Source organism: Odocoileus virginianus, chromosome 16 (assembly GCF_023699985.2).
Source record: "Odocoileus virginianus isolate 20LAN1187 ecotype Illinois chromosome 16, Ovbor_1.2, whole genome shotgun sequence".
NCBI lineage: Eukaryota > Metazoa > Chordata > Mammalia > Artiodactyla > Cervidae > Odocoileus > Odocoileus virginianus.
Window position 1 is genome coordinate 12458640 of NC_069689.1, and position 22361 is coordinate 12481000.

Genomic DNA, 22361 nt, shown 5'->3' on the forward strand with positions numbered 1-22361 from the left:
GGGCCTCCTTGGGAGGAAGGCTGGCCACACACAGGCGAGTGAGCCCTGGTCTCTCCCCGCAGTACTCAGGGCCGAGGGAAAATTCTTGAAGCTTGGGACGGGGTGGGGGTGGCAGCCCCCGGAGCAGGGCTAAGCGGTCTGGAGGCAGGAGGATGGAGCCAGACCCTGAGGAGGGGGCGGTGAGGGGGACGGGCTTCCGGGGTGCAGCCTGTTAGCTGCGGCAGGCGCAGGGCCGGAGCCCCCTGCCTCCGCCCAGGGAGAGGGAAGGGGTGCTTGGTTTGCAGGGAGGGGGTGGCCCGGCTGGGGATGCGGCTTCAGTGGGCCTCAGTTTCCCCATCTGTCACCACCTGGGGCTCAGCCACTCATCCCGGGATTCCTTCAGCTCTCGGGTGTCCATTCCGACCCGTCAGGATGGCGAGTCCGGGGCAGGCCGGGGGTTCCGTTTTCCTCTTGGAGGGATGCTGGGCCTCCTGACCCACAGGGACGTGGCAGAGTGGTGAGGCTCGCCTCTGGGTGGCCTGCCTGCCAAGGCGAGACCCCTGCCCCGACCGGGATCTCAGCAGGGCTCAGTGCGGGCCGTGGCCTGGACGGCGCCCCACCCCCACCCCACGCCCTTCTCCCTCCTGAGTCGGTTCTTGCTTCTTCAGGACCTGGTGGCCTCTCTGAAGGCCACACCTTGCTCAGGTGAGGGCTGCCGGTCTGACCTCGAGCAGGGCATGAGTGGCACCCAGGGGCGGATGCGGGGAGACGAGGAGCAGATGACGCGCGGGGAGGGAGGCCCTGTGTGGAGCTGCCCCTTCCTTCCCCTGACATGGAAGGTTCCCATCACGCCCGCCGTTTTCCTGTCACCCATTGTCATCCGAGGTGGCTGAGGTTTGTGAGCTTTTCTAAGCCGTTGTCAGGCTTATGGGAGACAAAGTTCTGTGGCTTCTTAACTGATCATTTCTCATGTGTTGACTGACAGGTGGGAAGGGGACTTGGGGCCTCTGGGGCTGCGGCCACAACCTGGGAGCCAGGGGCAGGGGGCACCCCCCAGGGCTCGGGGTCTCCCTCTGGGGGTGAGCCCCTCCCCAGCCTCAGATTCCCTCTGAGGTAGGTGGACCGCATCATCTCTTGGCTCCTCCCAGTTGAAAAGTTCTCTGATCTAAATCCGTCCATCAAACACTATTTTGAGGGTTTTGAAGTGAAGCCTGGGTGTTTTACATCAACCTACACACCTACCCTGAATATTCATCGGAAGGACTGATGCTGAAGCTGAAACTCCAATCCTTTGGCCACTTGATACGAAGAACTGACTCATTGGAAAAGACCCTGGTGCTGGGAAAGATTGAAGGCAGGAGGAGAAGGGGGTGGCAGAGGACGAGGTGGTTAGATAACATCACCAACTCAGTGGACGTGAATCTGAACAAACTCTGGGAGATACTGCAGGACACAGGAGCCTGGCGTGCTGCTGTCCATGGGGTTGCAGAGTCTTCGTGACTTACAGACTGAACAACGACAACAACACAGTTATGTCGCAGCTCCCAGAGTTTGAAAGTCTCTTCTGACAAGCACCTCAGGTGAACACATTTCTGGAGCAGAGGGGCTCTGTCTCGTGAGCCTCTTTTTCTGAGGAGCTGACTACTCCCCTCTACATCCTGTAGGTTTGTTTGCTCCCAGTGGGAAGCTGCACAGTGATGAGGTCTCTGTGTTACTCTGAAGGCCCTCACGTCTTCAGCGTGATGGGGCAAGCTCAGTGAGAGATGGATAAAAAGAAAACAGCGCCATCAGTAAATATCAGAGGATGGGGCAGGGGGAAGAGCTCAGAACAAGAATCCTAAGTACAGTTATGTAACAAATCAGGCATGTTATTATTCTCATGGAGCCATACTTCTGTTCCCCAAATTGACTGGTGGAGGTATTTCCAGTTAAGGTCCATTTGCCCTTCTGTTCAAGCTCATGCTGTTTCTGGCTATGGTGACTGACAGGCACAGCCCTCCAGCATTCCAGATGCTGGTTCACGTTTCCCAGCCCCCTTTGAGGTTATGTTGGGTCACATGACTAGCTCTGACCAATGGGCTGTGAGTAAAAGTGACAAGTGTGTCTTCCCGGTTGTGGCACTTAAGAGCCAAGGGGACTTTTTGATATCACTCTTCTCCTGGAGGCCACCAGGAGTGGCTTGGAGAGGCAGGAGGGCCGCTAACGTGCAAGGTATAGAACATCAGGGAATCTGCCTTTCTTGTGTCAAACTCTTACCATTAGGTTATTTTGTTTCTGCAGCACAGCCTGTCTGAGGCTGACTAATGTGAGGATGTAGAAATGAATGGTACCCACATCGCCGGACTGGGAGTTCTAACTCTGAAGCTCCTGCCTGGAAGCACTGGGCTGCCTGTGGAACTTGGTTTCCCCTCCGGGAAACTAACTGATATCCAACTGGTGGGGAGGGACGTTGGAAGGGTAGATGTCGACAGTGCAGCCCATGCTTGGCGCGTAGTGGGGCCCAGACTGTGTCTGTTCTCATCTGGAAGCCCATCCCCGTGTTTCCTCTCCTTCGCAGCCTAACAGGAAGGCAGTCCTCTTACATCCACGTCATTCATGCCTGCGTTTGGTCAAAGCTGCAGACGCCTGTGTCTGGGCGTGGACCCAGCACTTCTCAGAAGTGTGAACCCTCCAATCAGCTCCCCTTCAGCTGCACATGCAGGCTGGAAGGTGACAGAGCCATCCGGAGTCAGTTCTGCCCAGGCTTCAGCCTTCTTAAGAGGGGTCCATGGGAGGTGGGGTGGAGGGGAGGGGGTGAAGAAAAGAATTTTCTTTCCCATCTGGCACGTGTAGGAGCTGGGCTGGTTTTGTTGGCTTGGATGATTCACTAGTGTGAGGGGTGGTGGGGGAGGCGAGGGCAGTGGGTCTTCTATTTCACCCCAAATACTTTTCAGTAAAACTCCAGAGACCCAACTCCTATCCAACCCCATATCCCTAGTGCTGAGTGGTCGTCGGCTACACTGCAAAGTGGTTAATTCTCTGTTGTCTCTGACTTTTTAAAATTCTTTGTTTATTGAACCCCAAAATGAAAATGAAACCTGACCACACGCCAAGCTAACACCTCAAGCGGCTGGAGGATTTCAGAGGCACAGGCTCATGTTTGAGAGTCAGCCTTGTGGAGATGCTGGGTGTGAGTTTACCTGGGGGGAGGTGTGATCTGAGGGTTGATGGGAAGGCCCTTCCGTACCCTTAGAATTTCCCCCACTGACTTTCTGCTCTTCCCCAAGTTCTGCCTTTATAATAGGAGTCTGAAGTTCGTGCAAGTGCCAAGCAGGAACAAGAGGCCAGCAGAGGTGCCCACTTGGAGGTCCAGGATGGAAGGAGGAACCCAGCATCCAGCATCTCAGCTTCTGCCTTCTTCTCTGTGCCTCGATCCCGGCTTGGCACATGACGGGAGCGTGTACCAGCTTCCGAGGGCCACCGTGACAAAAGTATCATAGCCTGGGGGACTTACAACAGCAGATGTTTACTGTCTCACCGTTCTGCGGGGGGGCAGAAGTCTGAAATCAAGGTGTCAGCAGGGCCATACCTCTGCTGAAGGTCTGGAGGACGATGCTTCCTTGCCGCTCTCATTTCAGATGGCTGCTGGACTGATCTTTGTCTCCATGGACATCCTGCCTTCTCTTTGTTTCTCTCTGTGCATCTTCTCCTTTTCTTATAAGGACTCAAGTCATATTGGATTAAGGGTTCACCCTAATCCAGCGTAAGTTTGCCTTAACAAGTGATATCTATAAAGACTCTTCCCAAATAAGGCTACATAGCCAGGTACAGGTATTAGGATTTCAACGTATTTGGGGTGGGGGGGACACAATTCAATCCATAACAGGGCACAGCCCATATTTACCAAGTGATTGATCAGACACCAGGGGAGCAGAGAGGGCTCTGGAAAATGAGGGGCAGCTGGCTCTAGACAAGGGGGCTCTGCAACTAAGATGCTCAGATACATCCAAACATCGCATGTGCTCGGATGCCTGAGAAAGGCTGGCCTTCACCCAGTTCACCACTTTGAGGCCCAGGGTCCTTCCCTTCCGAGAACCACTGGCGTCCTTTCCTAGGCCTTTCTATTCATTAAGTGACTATAGAGAGACCAGACCCCAAGCCGAGTTTTGATGAGATGGAGAAGTAAAAGATACAGTTTCGACTCCCAGGGAGCTCCCAGCCAAGCAGGGAAGATGGCTGGGATGGTAGTTTTGATACCACAGGCTGTAGATGTAGGTCTCTAATTCGAAGTGGAATTGCGGGAAGATGTGGCAGAGCAGGGTTTTTTAAAAACTGTGGTTTAAAAATATTTTATTTTATCCAAGTCAGGCCCCCTTACCCTGATCTGAAGAATACTTGACCTCACAATCTCTGGGGAGAATCTGGGCGGCCTGACTAGGATCCGGGTTTTCTCTGCAAATACCAGGGCGTGGGTACTGCTGACAGAAGCTCTTCCGCATGATGGCTCGGGGCTGGAAGCAAAAGCGTCTCAAACTCTGGTTGTGAAGTTTCCAGGGGAGACTGTCCTCTGCAGGAGGAACAAGAGCCAGCCCGTAGCCTTCCTTGTTCCAGAAAGATCTGCAGTGAATACATAATTAGGCCCTCTGTAATTACCAGTTTGAATCTGCCTAGGACACTAGGGCTCCCACCCCCTAATTTACCTTATAAATTTATTCTGCTAAAAAAGTCGAAAATGTCAGTCTTCTGTGAAAGCTGCATAAATGAATTATCTCCCCGGATGACAGAAGGTGGGAAGGAGGGGGAGGCTTCGAGAGGACATTCTTTATTGTGTGTGTCTAAGAGTACCCCCCAACTTAGCACCGACCCTGCGCAGAGCCCAGCCAGGCAGCGAACGCCGATGGGAAGGGGACAACCCCAGCTTCTTAGCATCCCTGGCAGGTGGGGAGAAGTGCTTTCAACACCTGCCCCTTTGGACTTCAGAGAATCCGGCATGCAGCACCAGGCAACGGAGGCCCCCAAACAGAAGGGAAAGAAGCGGGGAAAGGCAGCTTTTAAAAAAGGGTCCCACCAAACCTCTTCCCTCAGTGGCCCCTGCTCCTTGGATGGTACCCTGCCAGGACAGTGTTCACTGCATCTCAAAGCCAGGTGCATCCCTGCCCCCCACACCACAGAGCTCTTCAGAGTCCAGTCACTGCTCCCCTGATTTCTTTTAAGAAAAATGTAAGGTAGATCTTCTATGACATTTTAGAAGGTTTGAAATAATAAGTCCTTATAAAAGCGCTGCTGGTCACTCAGTAGTGTCCAAATCTTTGTGACCCCATGGACTGTAGCCTATCAGGCTCCTCTGTCTGTGGGATTTTCTAGACAAGAGTACTGGAGTGGGTTGCCATTTCCTTCTCCATCTGAGCTACTAGGAAGCCCTTTTTAAAGCCCTGCTAATCCCATCATCCTAATACAATTGTTGTTATCATTTCTGTCTCTCTTTCCAGTCTGTTTTTCATAGGTGGTCAGTTTTCCTCACCTTCTGCTCCCTAACACAAAGTATATAGGAGCCTCAACTTTAAATTTTTAATTTCTTGTGGCTGATTATAAAAATGTAAATGTCGGCTATGGGGAATTTGGAGATTAACAGAAGGAAATGAACGGTGAGCCCCCATCTCCGAGATGATGCCTGCAAATTTCTCAGTCGTAGTTTTGTGCGCTTGGCTTTTTCAAGGCCACCATGCAGGTGTATTTAGGTCTTATGTTGAGGTCTTGCTGCCTCGTTCATTCAAACCCACTATGTGTCCGTCACTGTCCAAGGAGAGAAGGCAGACCCTGCTGTCCGCTTTGAGGAACTCAGAGCCCAGTGATTTGCTATAGCCTGCGTGCTGATAAAGACAAGGTCTCCAGCACATAGCAGGTGCTTCACCAACATAAATATGTTCATGAATGAAGTCTAGGGAAAATTACTCTTTTCACTCCTGAAACAAAATACTCAAGTGTATACCACAGGTTGGGTTGGATGTGAATTTCCTCTTGACATCAGCCTAAGGCTCCGTGATAATAATATCTCTAATGTGCTACATTTCTACTATGGGCCTGGTCCCATGCTCCAGGCTTTCAGACAGATTATCTGATGTAATCCTGGCTGAGAGTCTTGGAGGACTGGGATAGGAGGACCTGGGACGCTGGGAAGGGAAGCAGCTTGCTTGAGGTCTCCCAGCAAACAGCAGGGGCAGTGGGGACCTGACCCCTCTGCCTCTTGGAGGTGTGGATCAAGAAGCCTGTGCATCTCGCAAAGTTGCTGGAAGGACAAACCCAGGGAAGGGACCGGGCTCTGCACTCTGTAACAATCTGTGCCAGGATTAGTGATTTGTCTGATCTAAACTTTAACCAGCAGACCCCCCGTCCACCCCTGTTCTCTTGTCCTGCGCATCAAGCCCCTTTCCTCTGCTGAGTCCTTTATGATACACGGTATCTCCAGACCTTCTTTATTTTTGCTCCTTCATCCCATTTCTAGATGATTTGGTTTCAGAGCCGTGGTCATGTTTTCTGAATTTTGCTGTTTCCCCAGGGTGTGTGTGGGGGGGATTCCTCTATTAACCTCATCTTTGGTTCTCTTTATATCTCCTCTTTTTCCCTGGGTCCTGGTCCTCCCTGCACTCACTTTCCTTTGCTGACTTAATTCCATACCCAGCAGGGCCTCCAGGGGCCACCTTGCAGGGTGGCTGGGAATCCAATCTGGTCGGAGGCTGGTGGCATGTTTGTACCAGACACCAACCCGGCAGTGATTCTTGTTCTGCCTCTTCGAGACTGGCCTTGACTTCCTGGGGATGAAGGTCCTTCTCTTCCCAGGATCAGATAAGATAAACTTCTTGAGTTTCTGACCTAGCAGGCCTTGAGGGTCTGGGAAGAACTCTGTACTTGGTGTTTAGGATCCCCGCCCCCTCCCCTGGATTACTCCCACGGCACTGGGGAGGCAGGGCCATGAGAAACTTCGGTGGTCTGTGACGCGGCCCCTGTGGTCCTATCTTGTGTCTGCTTCACCACATAGTCCTTGGAGCAGGGGTGGAGGGCAAATTCAGGTCTGTCTGGACGAGGAACCGTCTTGGTGCCCCGTACGTGCTTGGCGCGTGCAAACCCCCCATCCACCCCATCCATGTGTGATGTTGATGTGTGGGTCACAGCGATGCTGTGGGCTGACTGCTGGGTGCTAGCAACCAGGCCTGTGCTCACCTCTGCTCAGGCAGTCAGCCCACAGGTGCTCTGGAGCCCCATCAGACCAGGGAGGTCACTGAACTGAGAAGGAAGGTCCTCTCCTCTCTCTCCGGACCAGCTGGCCAGTGGGCGCCTGGTACGCAACCCGAGACCCCAGGTCTGCGCCCCCAGCTGCACACAGCGGTAGGATCGTGCAGGACGGAGGGAGAAACTCGAGTTGGAGGGTGGCAAACAGCTCTCCTGGGCACCGACAAGAGTCTGGCCTTCTCTCCTGGCAGGCAGCGTTTAGGGGGCCGGTGACTCATCCAGAACCAGCCTCCATTTTTCGTGTGGAGGAAAGCCTTGATGGGCGCTGCAGGCTAATTGCACGGCGCTGGGAGTATTGCAGCTTTTGTAATCCCTGTCACCTCTAACGACGCAGTGGGAGCTTCCGGGGGATCACGCTGGGCGTTTGGGGGCTGTCTGCATTTTTGGTGAGTGTCACCGTCAGAGGTCGGGCAGGGCACCAGGGACAACCAGGGAAGCGGTGCCTTCTGGCCACGTCTTTAATTAAAGGAGGCCCTCTTGTGACCACTGCTTAGCCTAATAAGTTGTCTTCAGTTGCAGAGAAAGTTGCTATTAGACCTGATAGGAAGCAGCAACTCAGAACAGCTTAGCTCGTCTCAGGACGAGACCGTGTTTCCTAACAGTTTCCGGGAATGACATCGCCACCTGGCCTGGATATTCCAGCTTTCCGGGGCGGGGGCTCTCCCTGTGGCCCTCTCCTGGGAACCTGGGGGCTGGCCTGCATTCACCCCTTACTTGGGAAGTGTAACCCTTAGAGATCGGAAGAAACCTGGGAATAAGACAATTCAATAAAGTCACAATAAAGCATCCAAAGCCTTTCATACTTTTTCACTCTCTTTAACTCAATTTATTTTTCATTTTGTGGACAGAGATTTAGTCTGGGTATTAGTTTATGATTCTTTTTTTTGCTGAAGGAATTACTCAACACACACACATATAAAAAGGAAATATTATTTTTATCATTTATTTTGTGCCATGTATACCATAGGAGAAAAAAAATGGAGCGAAATCACTTCAGTACCGCTGTGTTTTTCATTACAAAGTTATTACATATAGAAATTACTCCAAATTATCTGAAATGAATGGAAATTATGAGGTTTAAATTCCCCAGGTTACTGCAGGCACAGCTCTGGAAATTTATTTTGTCATCTTGCTGAACATAATTGCTACAACAAAATTTCTTCCATTTTACAACTGTAGCATAACTTATTTATACCGGTGTAGCTGTAATTTTACATCAATAAGTTGCATGGGAAGGAATACACAGGTGGTAATTGAAAACAATAATTTGTGCTGAAGTCCAGGTGGAACGGTTGGCTGAGGAAAAGACTTCAGTTACCGTCGGCAACGGCGCGTGTCATTGTGGCCTCCTCCCACCATGGTGTCGGACACCCGTCAAACCGTCCAAACGCCCTCCGGCTTGTCCCCTGTGGCCGTGGCGGGGAGAGCCAGGGCTGGTCTGACTTTGCACCACGGCCCGTGCATCCCAGGCCTAAAACTGAGGCCACGGGACCCTGGGGGAAGTCAGGGAGGACCCGGTACCCCCCCCGGCCCCCCCCACAGCTCCTGCCTTTGTCTCCTCCTGCTATCTGACTTGCTTCTGGGTTGGGGGCCTTTAGGTGTGTGCGTGCTAGGTTGCTTCAGGCATGTCCGACTCTTTTTGACCCTATGGACCATAGCCCACCAGCTTCCTCTGTCCATGGGATTCTGGAATTCCACGGCAAGAGTACTGGAGTGGGTTGCCATTTCCTCCTCAGGGGGATCTTCCCCACGCAAGGATCGAACCCACGTCTCTTCCATCTCCTGCATTAGCAGGCAGATTCTTTACCACTAGCGCCACTGGAGCTAATTAAGGTGTTTGATAGATATCAGTTGGAGTATGAGTTCTTGCCAGAAACAACGACAATTCGATTCCCCGAACACGACGCAGAGCGTTAAATCCACTAATGCTTTCTACATTACTGTGTTCCTACCCAGCTGGAATGTGTGGTCTGGGTACAATACCGAAACGGTCCCCAAACAGGCGTCCTCACTCCTCAGTTCTCTAATTGTTCCTGTTAAGCAGATACAAATAATGAAACTGCAGATGCCTGTGCTAAATCCTAGCAGCTGATGAATCTATGCGTTGGAATCTGGAGGTTCAAATTCAGATGTGGCAAAAAATCGACCATAAATCTGCCGTGTGTAGATGGGAGACCATCGGAGACAGGTCAGAGGTCGGTGTCTTTGCTCCTGGGCAGAGTTCCATTTCAGGACACGTGGGAGGGAGGGAGAGAGAGAGACGGGCAGCGGGAGAAGCAGAGTGGCTTTGTCGCAAGTTCAAATGGGAAACGTTACTGCCACATCCATATTTTAAAAGCCATTCTTGTTTCAATGATTCCAAAGGCTTAGAATTACACCGAAATCATTTTTTTTTTTTTTAAAAGGACCCAATTTAAACTAATACCAGAATGCACAGCAATCCAGCATCTTGTTTTCCCTGGGCAGCATTAATTACCTTTGGTTGTTGCGAATTGTCTGCCTTGTAAATCGAGCTTTGTAAATTGTGTGTCTTCAAGCAGAGGCAGTGTTTTAAGAATGCACACAATGGAAGAACTTTGACAACTTCCACCTTCTGTAGACATATTATTCCATCTCCACTAATGTGCCTGCAGTTCAAACTTTGAGTTGCAGAGGCTTGTTTATTTGTCAGCTTGCAACCTGCACCCTCCTCTAGTGGGTGGAGGGAATGGCCCTTCAATGTTTTCTAGGATACAAGCTACCTTTGTTGAATTCACTCGAAAGTGTACATGGCTCTTTCTAAAACTACGAAACCTCAGATGAGGTCTCCCAGATCCCCCTGTCTTTTTCAGCTCTGGAAGGCAGAGCCGAAGAGAGGTGTTGGCTGGTTTTTAGTTTTATTTTTTGGTAAGCGCCCCCTTGCAGCATCCTCATTAGCGGTGCCTTTGCCTGACTCATGCCTCTCTCCTCTGTTCCTGCCTAAGCGAGTGCTTCCCCCTCACTTCCCTTTTTCACCACTTCCTTTGTAGAGCATCACAGCGCAGACAGGAGTGTTCAGAGCCTGCGTTCAGATTGGTGGGGGGGAGCTCACAACTGACTCAGACACGTCTACAACTCCAGCTTAGCATTTACTGAAACTTCCTCTTTCTCAAACTGCTTAAGGATACAAACTAATTAATCCTCACGGCCTCATAAAACCCTTGTTAAGAAGGTGATCATTATTGCCTCCTTCGCCGCCCCTCCCCATTTCCTATCAGCAGACACTTCACTGTAGCTCCAGTGACGACAGCCTCTGACAGCAAGAGCTGGGTCTGAAAATGCTCTTCTGAATCCCAAATGAACTGTTTTAACTCTCTTTCTCTTCCTTGTCTGTGCTCTAAAGAGGGGAGACTGATGGTCACTAAACCACTGACTTCAAGCTGGTGTCTGGGCGGCGGGGTGGGGGGCGGTGTGTTTTGCATTTTCAGATATGCAATTTGGAGAGTTGATGACAAGACAGAAAGCAGAGGAGAGATCCTTTCTGTGCAACACACACACACACACACACACACAGAGACACACACACACACACACTCACACACTCACCACAGCCATGCTGATCTCTGGACGTGGTGGGTGGGATCTGGTGAAGTCTGACCATCCTTGTGAACAGTATTCCCACCAAAACGACCAACTGGGTGATGCCAATCCCGACCAAATTTGAATTGATGACTCAACTAAAGAATTAAAATTAGCAAGGCAAGAAAATTCCAAATGAGGTGAGAAAGCTGTAGAAATACTTCCAGATCCCCTAGTACTGAGCCATTCAATATCATTTCTGATGACAGGGACAGAGCTAGGAACATTCGATGTGGGTGTAAGTCTTTTTCATATACGGAGAGCTGGGTAAGTATTTTTTTTAAGGAAAATAATACATGAATCAGGAACAGCGACTTTGGTTTAACCCCTCATAGGCTGCAGCTATGAAAACAGCAGGCAGGGAAGCCTCACAGATTTCCAAGAGCTTCCATCCTTTCGGAGTCAGAAATCTACCACTGTATCAAGCCCAGGTATTACTGCAGACATGAAGAAGGTGTGAATGATGTCATGCTTTAAGAAAAGCAATGCTGCTACATTTAGTGGATGGAAAGAATCGAACCAACACTTGTTGGAAGGCAAGTTTTGTGGTTCAGCCTCTGCAATAAGGTGACAATGCAAAAAAAACCAAAACAAAACATAACTCCAAATCTAGCAAAGCTTTCATTGAGAGCTATTGGGTCCTAGAAATTTGCTGTAATATTCAGAAATGACATAAAGTAATTCTAGAAGATATGCCAGGAAGCTTAAGATGCCTTTTTTGTCTTTTGGAATTGAAAGCTCCTAGAGATTCGCGAACAGTGAGGAAGGAGATAAGGACCATCTTGGGAACCTTATTAATATGTACGTAAATATGATTTGCTTAGGACTTCCATTGCGGTTTCATAAAAAGTTTAAAACAAGTCAGTCCACGGATCAGATGGATGCATTTTATTTATCCTCACCATCACAATCAATAGCATTTACAGATACTGAGGAATAGAAATCACTAGACACAGTTTGCTTCTGAGTTTGCCCAACTGTGAATACGAAAGGATTTGCCTTCTCTTTGCCGGGATTTTTTTGTTTGTTTTTTAAGCACCGGAAATAAAGTCCAGGATAATTTGATAAGACAGGTTTTTGAGTTTTTATGTTGCCGCAAGTTATCTGACTACATTTTAGAGGGTGGAGCCTTGTGTAAAAAAACAAATGAAACATCCATTTTCTTTCCGCAGAAATTTTGAGAATTCCCATTTTTACTGACACTACACATCTTGACTGGTTCCAGTTTTTTGGTAAAGACGTAATACAAAATATAACAGCTCAGAAGGCAAAGACAACATTGCAGAATCTCAAATAGCGCTGAGTTAAGTACTGAGAATTGTTCAAAGAATTTTAAAAAAGCCTGGCTTGGGGGGAGGGTGTCCTGTGACAGTTTAATCTGCCCCCACTGCATGGCATGCTGGGAACCAGAGCCCCACACAAGGTTAATAAAAATGCACTTTAATTTGACAAAACGATTTATCCATCTCGAACTATTCCTCAATAAAGAAATTTAAAGAGACTGAAAAATATGAAGCATTATCTGCTGGAATGCACTGCGAAGCTAGAAATATTTCTGAGTTCAAAAAGCTTTCTGACACCTTCTTCTTTTTTTAAAAGATAGTGCAGAAAATGTGGCATTTCTTTCCATCTGATTCCTGTCTGCACAAAGACCCAGCTCTGGGCCCAGCACACAGTAGGTCTGCAGCAGGTTTTGGAGAACACAGCTGGAAGTATTGTGGTATTTAGCGCCATATTTGTAAACTTGCACTTTCCCCTTTTATATTTTCATATGTTAAGCACCTGCACCCCCCCTCCCCTCCATTTTGGGGAAGGGAGTGACTTTTATTCTAAACAAAGCCTTGGTAGATGAGAGTATGGTGTGTGTGTGTGTGTGTGTGTGTGTGTGTGTGTGTGTGTGCGCGCGCGCCCGCGCGCGTGCAGTAACCTCAGAAGGGTCTTGGATCGTCGGCCTGCCAGGGGTCCTGGGGAGGGTAACAGGGCCGGGGCTGGGGCCCGAGCTCCGCCACTCGCTCCGCCTGCCTGTTGTCTGGGCATCAAGCGAGTGGGGAAACATTAGCGCGGGCCAGCTGCCGAAGCCGGGCGGGGTCGAGGGAGAGGTCAAGGTCGGCGGAGAGGCGGCTATTGATCCGGCTTGGAACGCGAGACAGGGAGCCCAGCAAGACTAAAGGGGGAGCTGTGAGACCAGACATTAACAGCTTTCAGCGCTAATGATGCCCGTGCCAGACGGGCAGAGGGAAAAAAAGGAGACTGGAGCGGCAGCTGGGATCGCTCGTTGCTTGCGCCCGGCCGCCTCTCCCGAGAGGAGGAGGAGGAGGAAGGCGAAGGGGCCAGCGCGGGGCCGGGCAGGGGCAGGGCAGCCTCTCCCCGGCCGCCGCGAGGTGGAGCGCGCCGGCGGGCGGCGGCGTGTCCAGCCCTGCGCCGGCCCGCCCGCGCGTCCTTCTTCCCGCCGTCGGGGCAGCGCGGGGCCAATGAGGAAGTGCTCCCCGGGTCAGTCGCGGCCCGCGCCGCCCCTCGCCCGCTACTTCCTGCTGGGGGTGGGGCGGGGTGCCCCCTCCCCAGACGCCGCCGCCCGAGCGCGCGCGACTTGGCAGCTGCCGCTGCGCGCCCCCCGCCCCAACCTCCGACCCCGGATGCCTCTGACCCCGCAGTCCACAGGGGGCGGGGGGGCCCTTTCTTGAAGGGGGACTACTCAGTCCCTCCCTCACTGCCCGCAGACCCGAGTCCCCATCCTTGCAATCAGCCCCCGGAGAGCGAGGGTCAGCGTGCTGGGATTTCGGGCACCGGGGCGCAGGCGGCGCGGAACCGCCGGCGATTTGAGTCCAGACCTGCCTGCGTGCGCTGTGTGACCTTGGGCCACGCGCTCACCCTCTCTGGACTTCACACAGCCAGTTCTCAGCAAAAAAAAGAAAGCTCTCCCAAGTTTAAGAATGTGGGCGAGTTGGGATGGCCGGTGTATGGTATTCTTGAGAAGTTTATTAAAGGTGCGTGTCGGCATTTTTTTTTTTTCTTTTTACTTAGGCCACTTTCCTGGAAAGATTTTCGTGGTGGGGCTGGAGGAGAGGGAGGTGCTTCCAGAGTTTGGACCACGTGGAGGTGGGGTGTCGGTGGTGGGTGGTGGGCGTGCAGTCCCGGGTGGGGAGGTCGTGCGGACTGGCTCTTCGCTCGCCCCCCTTCATCCCCCTCCGCCCAGTCTCTACCAGCTCGTCCCCCGACCCTGCAGCCCGGTCCACAAAACTGCCTGCTAGAACATATTTTATTATTAATTTTTAGTGGGGGGTGGCTTGGGCAGGGAGCTCTTTCTGTCCTCGCTAATGGACGCTGCGCTCTGGTAAGTTGTTGGTGCCGTCGCCCCACCCAAGACCTTGGGGGTGAACAACTCCCCCACCTCCGTCCCCGCCCCGTACCCCTCCAAGGAAAAGGCCCCGAGGGTGGCGGCGCGCCCGGAGGCGTCACGGCCCAGCCTTGCGCTCCCAGGAGGCCGCCAGAGCCCGGCCTGGGGGCGGGGTGGGGTGGGTGCAGCTGGGCTCGCCCGCGAAGCCCAGCCCCGAGCCAGGCCCCGACCCGCCCTGGCTGCCTCCCGGCCCAGACCCGAGAAACCCTGGGAAGGGCGAGGGGGCCGGCCGCGTGGCGCGTCCAGCTGGGAGGTCAAGTCGCGAAACGGATGAATTTGGCCGCAGCCGGAGGAGGGACGGGGGGTTGCGGGGGGGTGTGGATGTCCACGCGGACCGCGTCCTGGCCTTGTCCCCGGGCCACGGACAGGCCCCCACACCTCCTCTCAGCCTCGCCGGCTGGAGATCAAACGGCTGACAAGGCAGCTGTGTCCTTCCTTTCCAGACTGACGGGCGATTTCAAGTCCTGCCCTGGGCGGAGGAGCCCTGGCGTTACTTCCAGGCTGCAGTAATTGTCAAGGGGTGGGAGGGGACTGGGGGACCCGAGGGGGTCACCCACGCGAGTGTGTCCAAAGATCCGGCCACACCTACTTCTGGGTCGGCAAGTATGAGACGCTCTCCCACGTGGAGCACCACTGCCCTTCACCCCCATGCTTCCGAGAAACCTCGGCATTAGGGGTGGGCTCCGTGTTTGACCCCCAGACTGAATGGGTCACCGCTAGTGACCTCCAGGGAGCGCAAAGATTTCGGGTGGACATGCCTTCCGGAATGGGACTCCAACAAGGTCTCACGTTTCCCCGCCCCCCAGTGTGCCCCGAATTCTCTCCTCTTAGTATCTTTTATTTTGTCCCCGTGGCTCTCCCACAGTTTGAAATGTCAGGATTTATATGGAGACACTTTTTAAAAGTTTAACCCCGACCCCTCAATAAAATCAAAGGGAAAACAACCAAGCTACTTTCCTAGGGAGACGGAGCAATTGACCATGTGCCCCCAGTTCCCTTGTCGACCCCAACACTCTTTCATAGCCACCCCGCCCCCAAGAGCTTTCGAATGAGTGGGTGGGGACTTGCGTTGCATCAACTTACTTCCACGCACACCGCACTCCGCCCCCCTTCTCTGGGGGTCCAGCTCCCTAGAGGGGAGGAGGGATGGAGAGGATTTTCTTTTTTAAAAAATATCTTGCCCACGGCCCTCCCTCCCTCCCCCCATTTTGCGCTGCCAGTGCACGGGGAGAAGAGGAGCGCACACAAAAAAACGCTGCACGTGTGGCCGGCCTGAACTGCGGGTGTGCGCACGGGCGAGAGTGTGTGTGTGTGTGCGCGCGCGCGCGAGTGTGCCTCTGTGTGTGTGCTTTCTTGTTCTCTTACAGGGTACAATGTTAAAAAGCCACCGCTAGTCGCCCCCAGTGCTCCGACTCTCTGGGTCTTTTTGTCTCTAGTGCAGATTAAACGTCACGTCCGCACTTGAACTTGAATTTTATCCCATTGTACAGAGGCAGCCCCAGCCATAGAGAGACCGAGAGCTCCCAGAGAACCCGGACTCCGCCATCTTCACGTTGCAATCTATAGCTCCCAGTCCGCGCCCGCACCGACCCAGGCGCACTGGGCGAGCCGCCCCGCAGCCCAGCTCCCCCCGGGCCAGCGGCTCCAGGGGAGCGCTGGGGAGCGCTCGCGGGGACCCGGCAGCCTCTCCGGCCGGCGCCAGCCTGCCAGGTGGACTGGGAAGGAGCCGCTCCTGGAGTCCCCCCAGAGCCTCGGAAGGGTCAGTCTCCGAGAAAAAAAACAGGCAGCCCGCAGAAAACCCAGAAACCACCGAACCGGGGCAGTTTTTACATTGCTTTGGGTTTTTTGAGGGGGCGGGGTGAGGGGGTACGAGACAAGTCCTTAAGTTTTCTTGGCTGGTTTTTTTTTTTCTTTTCTTTTTCTTCTTTTATTTTTTATTTGTTTGCATTTTCCCCCCTTCCCCCTCCCCCCTCCTGGTAGAAGTGCGCTTTCCACCTACCAGACCCTGAAAGAAAGTGTCAGGAGCCGGTGCAAAATCCGATTTAAGTTCAAGGAGACATTTGGAAGTCCAGGAGGCCAAGCAGTTTGAAGAAGTGTATGCAATTTTTTTTTTCCTTGAAAAGAATATATTTTTGAAGAAGCCAGCCAGTCCGCGGCAAGCAGCAGCAGATTTTTTTTTTTTTTTGCCTTTCTCCTATTTTAGATCGAGAGGTTTTGCTTTTTCTTTTTCCTTCTCTTTTTCTTTTTGCAAACAAAAGAAAAAACAGCATAGAAGAAAGCGCAAAATAAAGAAGAAGAAGAGGAGGAAGAGAGGGCAAGAGAGGAAGGAAAAAAAAAAAACCAACCAAAACACCAACCCGGGCAGAGGAGGAGGCGCGGCGGCGGGAGCGGCGCGGCGGCAGCGGCGGCGGCTCCGGACCCCCTCCCCCGGCTCCCCCCCATCGGTCCAGCTCTCCGGGCGATGTCAGAATAGATGCCGGGGCAATGTCCCGCCGCAAACAGGGCAACCCGCAGCACTTGTCCCAGAGGGAGATCATCACCCGTAAGTGTCTGCGGCGTGCGCGCGAGGGGCCGGAGCGTGGGGCTCCGGGCGCCCAGGGCTGGGGACACCGAGCCGGGTGCAGCCGGGCCGGGTGCCCGGGCGGCCCGCGGGCTCGCACCGGGGCAGCGGCGTCGGCCCAGAGCCTGGTTGCGGGGGGCGGCAGGAGGGCCTTAGGAAAGTTTCTTTGCAGTCCGATGCGCCCGGGGCTCGGGGGCCTCGGAGCGGGCTCCGGGGCCGGGGAGGGGGCGCGCAGGCTGGAGGAGGTGTGTGTGTGTGCGCGCGGAGCCCGGCTGGACGCTCGCCCCTCCGAGCGGCGTGTGTGGCGGCGGCGGCGCTGGTGGCGGGGTTTGGAGAGGCGGGGGGAGGGGGCTGGGGGAGCGGAGGGGGAGGGGGGAGCCGGGAAGTGGGGAAAAGTTGGCGAGCGCGTGGGTCCGCGCTGACGGCGCAGGCGGAGGGGAGCGGGGTGCGCTCGGGCCTGGGGGAGACGCGGGGCGAGGGGCGGCCGCCGGCTCCGAGTTCCCCCAGTCGCGGCACCCGGCCGTGCAGGGCGCCGGCCACGCCGGTCCTCGGATTCCGCTGCCGCCTTTCTCTCCCTTCCTCGTGCTATTTGCAAAAGAATCCAGCTGCGCGGCTGTTTGCCGGGCTCCTGCACCCCCACCCCCATTTCCCCACCTCCGTCTGTCTCCTGGGATGCTCTTGTCTTCTTTCCCCCCCACTCCAAAAAATAAAAAGGTGGGGGACATCGGGGGCTGGTGAAAAATCCTCGCCACGGCGGGGGGTGGGGTGGGGGGGAAAGGGTTGTCAGCTTGGAGTGGGAAGAGAGGAACGTGCTTGTAAAATAGTGGGGAAAAAAAAGAAAGAAAAGAGGAAAAAAAGGGAAAGAGACCTATCCATCTCTTACCCATCTGCCTATCTCAGATCTTTCATCTTCCCCTATCTAAATAAACAAGGCAGGGTCGCAGTGGAAATCCACCGGCTGAAATCGTGTGGATTTCAAGCAAGTGGCGGGGAAGGCAAAGTCAGGCAACGGGGCAGAGACGCAGCCGCTTCCAGCGCCCGGGTCGGGTTTATTTAGCGAAGGGAAGAAGCCTGCGGGAGCGGGCCAGGTACCGGGTTGGCAGGGGAGCTCGCCCGGGTGCCTCCACACTTGCACCGGGAAGGTCGGCTCGCCGCGCTCCCTGCCAGCCGCAGCCCGCGGGGCTGCTGCTCCTCCGTGCGCAAACCTTTCCCCGCGGTCCTTTCTCTCGCGGTGCCGGAGTCGCCGTTGCTTTTTCTTTTTTTTTTTTAAATTTTTCTTTTAAATTGCAATAGAAATAAAACATCCTCTGGGTGCCATCGAAACCGCGGGCAGGTTGTGTTCCTTGCCATCCTCCGATCACCTTGTCAGGCTAGGGCCCGGCTGCCGGCGCGGAGCTGGAGAGGGCTGTGCGCCCCTCCGCCGCCGAGGACTGGCTGCGCGGCGGCCGAGAGCCGAATATTTATGTTATATTTTAACAAATTTAAATAAATAAATAAATATATAAAGGGGTTCTCCCCTCCCCTGAAAACCCAGCATAGGAGCCATCTGCTCGGAGCCTTCGCTGCTGCCATCTCTTCTTTGTTACAGCAGATACATTAGTAAGAATTTGTGGATTTATGATTATTTTTTGGGGAGGGGAATAGATATGAAAGTGGGCTTGCCTTGGGAGAGGGACGCCTTTCTGGAGGGAGGGAAGAGGGCTTCTCTGATATTTTTCACTATTGTAACATCAAAGAAGACTTGCTGGTTGCATTTAAAACAAAATGTTTTGCAACCAGATTTGAGCCTGGTTTGATCAAGGTCCTTTTCGCCCGTTGACATTTAGCCCTTTATCGAGCCTTTAGCAATCTCTTATTCTACACCCCCACTCCCCACTTTAGATGGTGGAGCGGCTGTTAGAATGTCTGTAGTTGCAGACACCTAATTTCTCCAGGAGGCAATTTGCCCCACAGAGCCCCTGTATAATTGCAAGGGTTGCTTTTGAGGAGGGGGAAGTTGGGGGGGGTGCTCTGGGAAGGGGGAGTTATGGGGGGGTGCATTGCCAAGCTGGCAGCAGCGAAGGAGCCAGGAGTGTTTGCACTTGTGTGTAAACGGGGAAAGAAGCAGGTAGGTTTGCTTTGCTTTTGCCCTCTCCCCGTCTGGCATTCCTGGGACCTCGGGAACAAGCCCTGGCCGGGAGCATGGGTGGTGGCTGGGCGGCGTGGGGGGCCAGGGGTGCCTGGTGCGACATCCTTCCCTCCTTCGTTGGGTCCGTGGCTGTCTCAGCCTTGCTCAGAGCAGGGCTGGGAAGAACCTGGCTGACACTGGGGCAGGGGCTGGGAAGAAGAGATGGGGAGAAGGAGACCAGGGGGTGGGGGGCCAAGGATATCCTGCCTGCTCTTCAGGGGCCTATGGAGCCCAGGGCATGTGCAGAGGTTTAAGAAGGGAGAGTGGTCCAACCAGTTCTCAGACAAGGCTATTTATTATCCCCAAAGCAGCTGGCTTTTCTGTCTGTCCTGTGTCACCCTGGAGGTGGGACTGCAGGCAGGGGGAAAGGCAAGAATGGGATGCAGTTTAGGCTTAGGGCCTGTACAAATGTGTCTCTCCTCCTCAACGATGCAGGAGTCGTGGGTCTCAGGTGCTCTGGAACCCTGGCCAGCCAAAGGGGTGCTGTCACAGCCCTGATCGGGGACCCATGTTTTAGCTTTTAAATGAGAAAGAAACTACCTAAAGCATGGTACATCTTCAGTTGGGTGGCAGCCCGCTGGCTTCAGGTTCTTTTGAGATGATGCAACTTGGGATAACTGATGGTCTGAGACATAGAAGAGCACACAAACCGCATCAACAGTCTTGGGGGTGGGGGTGGGGGGCTGGCAAGGCGGAGAAGGACTCCACAATGAGCTGGTTAAATTTACAGACAGGGCCAGAGAGAAGAGTGCGGGAGGAGAGTGTGGGAGACAGCTGGGGATGAAGACCTAGGCTTCTGGTTTGTTTCAAAATGTTTGACCCAGATGGATATGGCTTTCAAAGCCGGAGGACAGACACAGCTATTAATAAAAACAAACGCAAAACAGCCCAGTGACAATAGTGAAGAGGGGAGGATTAGGGACAGTGGACTGACCAGGCAGAGAGGGAAGGGCTGTGAGCCGACTGTGCCAGGCAGTGTGAATGGAAAGGCAGAGGAACCCCAGCCTGAGACTTCCCGGAGGAAATAACAAGCCCGGGGTAGATAACTCAACTCCAGTGCAGGCGATTTTATTTTTCAACAACCTCCCCAACAGGTTTCCTTGGAAGATTAGTAATTTTCCGTACGAGTTCACGATTTTGCAAAACAACTAGAGAGACCCAAGATTTGATGCAGAAGTTAGGCTCACCGTGTTAATTCCATGGTTGCCTTTTAAATTAGGTTTTGTTGTAGCTGTATGTTTTGAAGGCCGCTGTGCTTACAATTATCTTAACTCCCCAGGGTAGAGTGTATCTCCAGGTGTCCACGTATCTTTCAAAATTGGGCCTCTGATAAATTTCATCAGATCTGGGCCCCTCTGTTTTTTTGATAATTCTGGGAGGGGGGAGTGAAGTTTGTCCCCCTTCTGCACAGAAGGGAACCCCATATCATTAGAAGTGTGACATAAGTCAGCTGCTCTGATTCTAAGGGAGAGTAAAACTGTGTTCATCCAAGGTGTTATGCCAGGCTGATTTTATTCATTTGTAATTCACACCTGAGAGAAGACAGCCATGAGCATATTTTAACAACCCCTAGTATTTTTAAAGGGTAGTCTTTCTCTCCCTGAAAATTGTGTACAGTGGCATATTTCTTTCTTTCTTTTTTTTTTTGAGGGTGGGAGATGGGGGGGGGGGTGCCCTCTGTGTGTGCTTTGGCCTTGGCGATTTTTGTCTGGCCTTCAAAATATGTCGTAACAGGAAAGCAAGTCATTTCTGAAACGCCGGAGTGAAGACAGTTGCTTTGGGGAAGCCGGCCTTAGGAACGTGGAGAGCTGAGGTTAGATTGGGTGGGATGCTTTGATGGCCACTGTGCAGGGCCTCTGGGTCTTAGGGTTCCAAAGGGCAGGCCAGCTTTGGGTGCACTGGGCAATAATCAGCCTTCTGTCTCAGGGGAACGGGAAGCAGGCAGAGCAGTTGTGTTCCCACATACAGTTCCCCGCTGCAGAACACACCAGTTTCTAGCTCCTTATCAGAATCGAGCTCTTGGCACTTGCCTTTGGGCTCAGAACACGGCTTGCCCTCACCTTCCCTTTTTCCTTTTCATCTCCTTTCTCAGATCGCTTTGCATTCTCTGTTGCTTGTTGTGATAAAAGACTTTCCAAAATAAACTTTCAGTTGAATTGGCTTTTGGTGGATGGCAGGGCTGCAACGCCCAGAGGTGCCTGGCGCCACTTGGCAGCTAGGGGGAGCTCGGTGCCCGTGTCATGCGTGGAGCCGGCGCCGCGAGGGGCCGGACCGGGCTTCCATCAGCCGCGAGAGCCGTTTACGTTGCTGCAAAATGTCTTAAGTGTGAAGTTGTAATATTGATTTTCCTGCAGAGAGTCGAGCAGGACAAAATGAGAATATAAGTTTGAGAAATCTATTTTCAAGCTATCGGCATTGATTTACAAGCCTTCGCTAGGCAGATGGGGGGACAGTTTTTCTTTTTAATTTTTTTTTTTTGAAAACAATTGCAATGCTTAGTTTTGAACGAGTGTGTTTCCTCTGGTTCGTCCGTGGTCTTGACTTTCTGAATTCCATTGGGTCGCCGAGGCACACGGGATGGAGCGTGTGGGGGGGTCTGGGAAACGTGAACCTCGTTTTGTCCGTTTCTGTGTTGTATGTCACAGACCCTGGGATCTGCCGCTGCCGTGGGGAGTCATGTGTCTAAAACAGCTTGATGAATGGAAATCCTTTCAGCTCAGATTTTATAACACTCGGATTCTCAATTCCATTTATTAGGTAATGTTCCCACTGTACTAAGGGGAAAAGCATCAGTCCCCAAAGAGATAAAATGCCAACTCAAATAACATGTAAAACTTTGTTTGAGAGGAGTATGTGCTTGCGAGACCCAGCTTTGCTAATGCCTTTCACCCGAACGGTGCCCTTAATGGACGGCCTTTAATGAGACGATTTCTCCCCTAACTGTGTAATTTCGTGCTGGGGAATATGTGTGCTTTTGATCACAGGATTTCTGGATCTATAATGTCTTCTTCTCCAAGTTCAAGAAATCTGCAGACAGCACAGTTAACCCTGAGTCTCCTGTGTTGAGTTCAGTCCATGGGCAGAAGAGGTTACGTGGAGACAGGAGAGGAGTGCTTTATTCTAACCTGAAAGAGAAATAAATTAGGTCAGACAAAAGCCTAGCGCTGTCATCAGCCGGGGAAAGAGCCTTCACTCTGCAGTACAGAGGGCCAGCAATTTATCTGATGATTTCTCTACTTCATTTAATGTTTGAATCAAGCCTGTTGTAAGCACATTGCGGCAGTGAGCTCATTTGACAACTCAGAGATGAAACGCCACTGTTGTCTTGAACCCTTGGGCTGGGGCCGTGGCCTCTGGCCTGTAGAAAACCGTTAAAAAAAAAAAGTCATTTCAGAAAT

General features: G+C 52.7%; 1 protein-coding gene and 1 long non-coding RNA gene across 7 annotated transcripts in view; both read left to right on the forward strand.

Annotated features, from left to right (window-relative positions):
* The first annotated feature begins 230 nt into the window (after positions 1 to 230).
* Positions 231 to 5428, forward strand: LOC139038685 (uncharacterized). The gene is made up of 2 exons (XR_011491750.1): positions 231 to 3148; positions 3246 to 5428. It is a non-coding gene; the product is annotated as an uncharacterized lncRNA (long non-coding RNA).
* A 10275-nt stretch (positions 5429 to 15703) lies between these two features.
* BCL11B (BCL11 transcription factor B) overlaps positions 15704 to 22361 on the forward strand; it is a 103566-nt gene continuing 96908 nt past the window's right edge. For 4 of the 6 annotated variants that reach the window (XM_070477857.1, XM_070477860.1, XM_070477858.1 and 1 more), the window contains exon 1: positions 15706 to 16778. In XM_070477857.1, coding sequence (XP_070333958.1) covers positions 16721 to 16778 — 58 coding nt within the window. In that variant the 5' untranslated portion in view covers positions 15706 to 16720. Of the gene's footprint in view, positions 16779 to 18843; positions 18904 to 22361 lie in introns of those variants that run through there. The other 2 variants (XM_070477863.1, XM_070477859.1) reach the window with 2 other exon arrangements.